This window comes from Brachycentrus maculatus, unplaced genomic scaffold (genome assembly GCF_059751285.1).
Source record: "Brachycentrus maculatus isolate JH-2025_06_01 unplaced genomic scaffold, ASM5975128v1 h1tg000203l, whole genome shotgun sequence".
NCBI classification, from domain to species: domain Eukaryota; kingdom Metazoa; phylum Arthropoda; class Insecta; order Trichoptera; family Brachycentridae; genus Brachycentrus; species Brachycentrus maculatus.
Genome location: NW_028280954.1, coordinates 878,544 through 887,057, shown reverse-complemented (window position 1 = coordinate 887,057; position 8,514 = coordinate 878,544). Strand labels below are relative to the sequence as shown.

Genomic DNA, 8,514 nt, shown 5'->3' with positions numbered 1-8,514 from the left:
GATCAAAACGTTTGATACCATATATAGCTGTTTGCAATCAGAGGGTAGATAGTACTTGAACATTTATAAAAATATATTAATTACAAATTAATATTTAAAAAAAACTTGAATTACAAAAGATGATAATACTGAGGGCAAAGGAAAAAGGGAGTTTAGGGAAGGAGGTAGAGGGAAAAACTAAGGGAGGAGGTTTGATGGACAGTTAGGATTCTAATGATAAATAGTAATGTCTCGGACGTTTCTTAGTTTATTACAGTTATAAGTTAATGAATTATAAAAATGAATTATATAAATAATGAGTTATAAAAAAATATTTTTTCAATCCATGTTCTAAAAAATCCAAAACGTATTAAAAAAAAAAATCGGCATCAACCTGACGTCTGACTATATACATTGCCGGAAGCCAACTGAGTTTTATTAATGCGAGTTTGGCCTTAATGTGCTTAACTTGATGTTTTTTTTAATAATATATAGATAAGAAAAAGTCATTTATATGTCAAGATTACATAATTTGTATTCTCGTGTAATTTCGATATGCAATAAATGTAGGTTTTTTAGTGACTTTTATCTATTTATATAAAATAAAAAGATAAGATAGGATGGTCAGAACACACTGTAGGAGAGCGAGTCAAATATATGTACATTAAAATTGGTTCTGGCATATGTCACCTTGTTATTTCAGTGTTCTTTCACGAAATTTTAGAGTGGGTAGAGGACTTTGTCAACAAAATATATGATAACTATTTCGTTTTTAAAGGTTAGTAATGTTTGTTTTTAAACTTGTTTCATATTGTATTTAAAAAAAAAATTAAATGCTCAATTCTTTAATACTGTGAAACCTTTTTATAACGAGCATAATTCATATTATTTTTTTGACATCTCATCAAAGATGAAGAAGAATATGGAAGTCTGGTTTTCATGATATTTTTCATCTCACCAATAGATGTCTCTAGTGAAGTTCTAGTGATTCAAGAACAATGTTTCTAAATAAGTTCATATTATTTTTTGACATCTCATCAAAGATGAAGAAGAATATGGAAGTCTGGGCATTTACAGGGCTGACGACCGTCATCGGCTGGTTTAAGTGATCACTTTACACACGTGTAACATTCACCAATTCTACCCATTATTGACAACCACACTACTCAAATTCTTGGAAGTTCTTTATATATGAACCAATTTAGAAACCTTGTTCTTGAATCAGTAGAACTTCACTAGAGACATCTATTGGTGAGATGTAAAGAAGCTTTTTATTAAGCAGAAACTCTTATATTAGTATGTGAGGTCCAAATCCTGGATTATAATCACACACATGAGAAACGCCAGAAAATACCATTTTCATTTTTATTATTTAAGCTTATAATTTGACCAGATAATCTTTACATCTCTTTACATCTCACCAATAGATGTCTCTAGTGAAGTTCTAGTGATTCAAGAACAATGTTTCTAAATTAGTTCATATATATATATATAGAACTTCCAAGAATTTTAGTAGTGTGGTTGTCAATAATGGGTAGAATTGGTGAATGTTACACGTGTGTAAAGTGATCACTTAAACCGGCCTATGATGGTCATCAACCCCATATTCTTCTTCATCTTTGATGAGATTTCAAAAAAACAATATGAAAATAACTCCTGTAATTGGAGATAATCCAGATTTTGTAAACAAGTATTTGGACACATTCAAAGTATTTGGACACATTTCATACACAGTGAGCATAATTCGTTCCAGAATCTTACTCGTTAAGGGAAACACTCATGCGAAACATTTTTGACCGGCGTGGAAGTCTTGACTCACAAGTGAATGTCGTGAAAAAGGGACTTGCCCTAACTCTTTAACATGTTATGCAAAATTCCACTCGTTAAGGGAGCAACTTTATCACTTTTTTTTCCTCGTTATGTGATTTACTCGTTATGGGAGGTGCTCGTTATGAGAGGTTCCACTGTATCAATCAAATAACAGGTGAAATAATTCTAATCTCTTACTTCAAGACTTGCTTTAAGTAATCACTTTGATAAATGTGATTAAAAAAAGAGGTGGGGACGACAACGAAGGCGATACTGGAATGAACATATAAATAGAATGTCAGAACACAGACTTCCACATATCGCCCTTCAAGGTAGCCCTGAAGGACGCAGACCCCCAGGCAGACCTCCGAAAAGATGGAAAGACAGCTGGGAGTCAACATCCCAAGAGCGACATGCGGAGGCACAAACAGATCCCTAGGATCTACAAAAATAAGAAGAAGAAGAAGTAGAAGAAGAATATTAAAAAAAAAATACTGTTAAATAAACTACCTAACCATTGCAATAAGACGCTTCTCGTCTGCGGCAGAGAAAATGGAACGCCATACCGATCTGTATTTACAACCAATCTTCGCCTGTACTACATTCATGCATCTCCTCATTCATTCATTCAAACCCTTATCCACACCCGATGGTGCATAAGGCACTGCATCGTATAAACGCAGTGTTATCTTGATTGTTAACACATGAAGGAAAGGTGATCAGCCTTCCGCTTCAGGTACCAGTGTATGCCAGGACAGACATACGTGGAATTCCATCCTTTCTGCCTACGCCTGCAGTGTAGTAGCAGCAGTAGTAGTAGTAGTTGTAATAAAATGCCTTCTCAGTATGGGACACAATTTTTCTGTTCATTCAAAATAAGATTTAATTTTGTTTTCAGTTGACAAGAGCTAACACATAAAAATGTTCTGTTGTTCTTCAGTTTTCCTCTATATAGGAGGTTTCCTAGTATTACTAAAGTTGTATATAAAAGCCACAACAGGAATTTTTACTGAAAAAGAAAAACTATTTGGAAAAACTATAGTTGTTACTGGAGCTAGTGCGGGTAAGTATCCTTGTAAAAAAATATCCTTTTACAATATATTATGACATCTCAACAAAGATGAAGAAGAATATGGAAGTCTGGGTAATTACAAGAGGATGTCTGAGGGATCACTAAGTCACACAATGATATTTTTAGTATTCCCACTGATTCATTAATGATTTTTTAAGATGGGAATTGCATTTATTATTTACTTTGCTTATCATGTATAAGGTTTAAAGATCGTCAAGTGGACTTTTGTTTCTTCTAACTAAAAAAAACATTTTATTTAAATCTGTGTTGGGAACAGGAGGGATAATCTAGTGTGGCCAATAAAGAACTTCTTAGCATTTGCTCATGCTGGAAGGAAACCATGTTGCACTCCTCAGGAGAAGGCGAACTGTTGACTGTCATCAACAGGCCTTCCGTTCCACCAGAAGATAGCTCGGCATTTTGTGTCTAAGCTTGGATTCATTAATAACTAGCAAACATATATAAACATGAACCACGCATATACACCGGAAGATTTGAAAGCCTACGCTTTCTACATCTATAGAAAGTTTTTATACAGAATAATACGATAAAAAATCATACTTGAATGTTTGATTCTAGGCCTTGGTTTGGAGTCTGCTAAAGACTTTGCCAAAAGAGGGGCTCGGGTAGTGATGCTGTGTAGAGATATGAAGAAGGGAGAAAGAGTGATGAAAGCTATCATAGAAGAAACTGGAAATAAAAATCTCACGGTAGGATTTTTTTGATTTTTAAAATAATTATAAAAATACCAATTAATTAAGATACAACAAAAGCCAAGCAAATTGAAAAACCAGTAAAAAAGCAGCAGAAGTGACATCTGAAGATTGAAGTAAAATGATAAGAATTTTTTTATCCACAGGTGTTTTTCTTATTAAAAACACTTTTCTGGTGTTCCCTATATTAGAATTTTTTCATAATAAAAACATAGAATTTCATTGACTTAAATTACATGATGCTTAAAAGAGTTAATTAGGGCTGGATATCTGGGAATCAAGCGGTCAGCTGAAATGGCCTGAGAAAAAGAGGTCAAATTTATGACAGGCAATATGAAGTTTTTTAAAATTTATTGGCAAGGCACCCAATTTTGGGTGATACCTGACAATATGAAGTTAGTCACGGTTATACTGCAAAAAGGGTTGCCAGTAACAAAAGACAAAAAATGCTTAATCAATTATGATTAAGTACCTACTCGCCGAAATTAAAAATATAACATTCATTGTGATTTTAGCTGAAAAGAATAGACTTCACATCGTTACAAAGCGTGAGAGATTGTGCTAAAGAAATATTAGCCGAAGAATCCCGTATCGATGTGCTTCTGAACAATGCCGGCGCGGGAGGAATGAAGTCTAAGATGACCGACGATGGAATGGAAATCCTCATGCAGTGCAATCATTTTGGGCCATTTCTTTTCACCAATATTCTGCTGGGTAGGCACAATACTTTATCAAAGATATAGATTTTATTATTTCAAAATGCAACACCACTGAAAATACATTAAAAAATAATAAAACAGATAATTTGTGTCACAGTTTTTTGGTAAAGTTTTTGGGTAATATTCCCGAATTTGTTTTTATTTACAGGTAAAATTAAGCAGTCTGCACCCAGTCGCATTGTCAATGTATCCTCACTGGCTCACAAAATTGCCAATTTAGATCTGGATCGCTTGGATATGAGTAACACATCAAATGGAACCGTTATCTACGCCAATTCCAAATTGGCTAATATTTACTTTACCACTGAACTTGCTGACAAACTAGAAGGAACAGGTGAGATTACCTCTACTACTACTACCATCACGCCGTTTTCTGCGGGGGTATGCAGAGAGGATGGAATACCACACTTTTTCTGTCCTGAAATACACTCCTCGCTTCCATCACATTCACACCTCTAGTCGTACATGCCCTCCGATTGTGCAGACTTTTTACACCACCAGGTTTAAGGTTCTGATTGATCTGATTTTGACAAGTCTTTTTTGACTGTCCTCGTTCTGTTTGCTCACATTCACTACGTATACTTTCTTAGTCATTCTCTCATTATCCATTTGCTTTATATTTCCACACCACCTTAAAGAACTCTTCTTCATCTTTTCAATTATCCCTAGTTCATCCTTACATTCCTTTCCCCTTAATCTTCGTTTTTAATTCTGTCATAAAATGGTTTTACACATATTGTTCTGAGGGAGTACATTTCAACAGTGTTCACTCTGCTTTCATCCTTTCTTCTTTCGCTTCCATACATCAGTGTCGGTACGAGCACTCCGTTGTCAACCGCCAGGCTTCCATAGACATATTTTTATTTTTATCGCAATCACTCTGTTCAATGCACCATTTATTATTTTCCCTGCATTCACTCTTCTCTCAATATTTTTATCCACTTATCGCTATTATAATTTTTCATTCAAAACTTTCAATAATTTGAATATTTTTGTTATGCTGAAATAAAGATATATATTCAGTCCAAAATATGAAACAGAATTAACTAACTAACCATCGGGGTAGGCAGAGAGAATAGAATGCCACACCAATATCCGTCTTTGCAAACAATCTTCGCCTCTTCTCATACATAACTAACTAACCATCACTCTGTTTCTCCGCAGGGGTAGGCAGAGAGAATCAAACGCCACACCACTCTATCTTTGCAAACATTCTTCATCTCTTCCACATTCTTGCATATCTCCTCATACACACTCGATGATTATTACGAAACCTGATCAGTTTCAAGTACTTAAAATACTTGATTATGCCAAGTTTTCCTCGGTCTTTCTCTGCTTATATTAAAACCACATTTGCCACAATTCGTTTTACTATTCTCTCTTCACTCATTCGATTCACATGCCCAAACCATCTCAACTTGCCTTTCTTAGTTTGATGGATAATGTTCAACTCAGCCTTTCACCCTTTCCTTACATCACCATTTGAACTTTAATCAAACATGGTTTTGCCCTATCGCATTTCGACTTTTGCAAACTCCAAACTTCACTTCCATACATCAGGGTTCGAACCAGAACTGTCAAGGTTCATGGTTTGATGGATAATGATTATCTTAGCCTTACATTTTTTCCTTATATCACCATTGAACCATTTACCATACAACGTTTTGGCACACATTCTTCTAACATTTCAACTGCATTCAGTCTACTTTGATCCTTCTTTCACTAACAAGAGAAAATTTAAACAATTTCCAAAATGTGTGTTGATTCACATCAACACGTATTGAATACTAAATAATTGGTTCTATAATTGACTATATTTCAGGTGTGACAGTGAACAGCTTGCATCCAGGGGTTGTTTTGACAGAAATTATAAGAAATGCGCCATCATACTTCAAGATGATCTGGAATTTCCTAGTGTGGCTGTTTTGCAAGGTAATTTTTCATCATTCAATTTATTAACACTTTAGGGCTCGGTGCGATCGTGGTGATGAAGGAGAAGTCGGATTGTATAATACGGTTATTCAGATAATATACAAAACTTGGTAGTACACTAGGAGTGTTTCTCGGCGAAGGGTGGAGGTCGATGATTGATGATGTTGGTTGAAGGTTCCGGTGGATGAAGAAATGAGACGGTTCCCGAGTTGACAGGTACACGAGTTTCGAGGCCAAGGAAAGTGCTGGTCTTACCTACAGGTCGCCGACGAGGTCATAACAGGAAGTCGTAGTAGTTGTGTTGCTGGTATAAAACTGAGATGGTACTAGTCGCATAAAGGGGGTATCTTATAAAGGGGGTTATCATATAAAAGGGGTAATTGTAAATAAGAGTGTATCATATAAAATGGGTTATTATATAGAGGGGGTTATTGTATGAAAGGGGTTTTTATTTAAAAAGGGGTTATCATGTAAAGGAGGTATCGTATAATATGGGTTATCATTAAAGGGGGTATAATTTAAAAGGGTTATACATATAAAGGGGATATCGTATAAAAGTTTTGATCATATAAAGGGGTATCGTATACGATACCTCCCTTATATCTGAGTTATAAGGGGTTATCGTATAAAGGGGGTATCATATAAAGAGGGTATCATATAAAGGGGTTATTCAATAAATTGAGATATTATATAAGTGGGGTTATCGTATATAAGGAGGTAATGTATAAAAGGGATCACAAGAAGAGGTATCATATAAAGGTGGTATTATAAAAAGGGGATATAATATAAAGAGGGTTTCGAATAAAAGGGTTATCATATAAATAGGGTATCATACAAAGGGGTTAACATTTAAAGGGGGTATTGAATAAAATAGTTATCATATAAAGAGGGTATCATATAAAGGTGGTATTATATAAAGGGATTATCATATTAAGGGGGTATCAAATAAAAGGGATGATCATATAAAGGGGTATCGTATACGATGCCTCCCTTATATCGGTGTTATAAGGGGTTATCGTAAAAAGGGGTATCATTTAAAGGTGGTATCATATAAAGGGGGTTATTATATAAAGGGGGTTATTATATAAATGGGGTTATTACATAAATGAGATTTCCATATTAATGGGGTAACTATATAAATGGGTTCTCGTATAAAAGGGGGTATCGTATAAAAGGGGTTATCACATGGAGGGGTATCATATTAAGGTGGTATTATATAAAGGAGATATCGTATAAAAGGGGTATCGAATAAAAGGGTTACCATATAAAGAGGGTATCATATAAAGGGGGTATCGAATAAAAGCATGTAAAGGAAAGGAAATAACGGATAAAAGAAGTTATCATATAGAGATTGTATAGTTTAAAAAAGGTTAACATATAAAAGGGTTATCATATAAAGGGGGTATAATATATGAGGGTATCATATAAAGCGGGTATATAAAGTGTATTTGTCATATAAAGGATATATTGTATAAAAGGGAATATTGTATAGGGGTTATCGTACGAAGGGGTTATCATATAAAGGTACATCACATAAAGGTATATCACATAAAGGTATATCACATAAAGGTATATCACATAAAGCTATATCACATTAAGGTATTTCATATAAAGGTATATCACATAAAAGGGGTTTTGTGGATGGCATATTCTTCATCTTTATTAAGTTATCAAACAGAAATTTAGTAAATCCGGCAGTTGTGAACAGAATAATAGACATAAATTTTAAAATATCTAAAAGAATGTTGTGATACGTTTCCAGAGTGCATGGGAAGGAGCGCAGACCCAGATATTCCTGTGCGTATCACCCTCCGTGGCCAAAGTGACCGGGAAGTACTTCTCGGACTGCAAGGCCGTCTCCACGTCCCGCATCGCCCGAGACAAGCAGAGAGCCTCCAAGCTCTGGCAACTCAGCGAACAAGCTGTCAAACTTCAAAAGAATGAGAAACACTATTAAATTTTACAACGGTTGTGCGAGAATATGTAATTTACTAGTGCTGTTACAAGCATACAGTATTACAAAAAAGTCATTTTATAAATTGTTAATAATTGAATGAAGACAAGGTTTAGATTTTGTCCTAAACCTCGTGTACCAGTGAGAATAAATCAATTTTCTTTTTCTTTTTCTTCTTTATTTAGGACTTTGTCCTGTTATTCTCCGGTCCGCTCCTGGGAGGTGTCTGACCAGCTGTCTCTCCATTGATTGGGTGGTATTCCTGGGGTTTGTTACGTCTTATGCTGCTGTCCGCTGCTATCCTCACCACTCGATCCCAACTTGCTCTTCCCACAT

The 8,514-nt window shown here is 35.0% G+C and overlaps 1 protein-coding gene across 1 annotated transcript; it reads left to right on the top strand.

The window, feature by feature from the left end:
- Positions 1-617: 617 nt before the first annotated feature.
- LOC148307245 (retinol dehydrogenase 11-like) lies at positions 618-8,350 on the top strand. Its single transcript, XM_088263822.1, has 7 exons — positions 618-757; positions 2,687-2,851; positions 3,440-3,570; positions 4,089-4,287; positions 4,441-4,626; positions 6,115-6,224; positions 7,987-8,350. The coding sequence occupies exons 2-7, from the start codon at positions 2,710-2,712 to the stop codon at positions 8,179-8,181; spliced, it is 963 nt and encodes a 320-aa protein (XP_088119948.1). The 5' UTR covers positions 618-757; positions 2,687-2,709; the 3' UTR covers positions 8,182-8,350.
- The last annotated feature ends 164 nt before the right edge of the window (positions 8,351-8,514 follow it).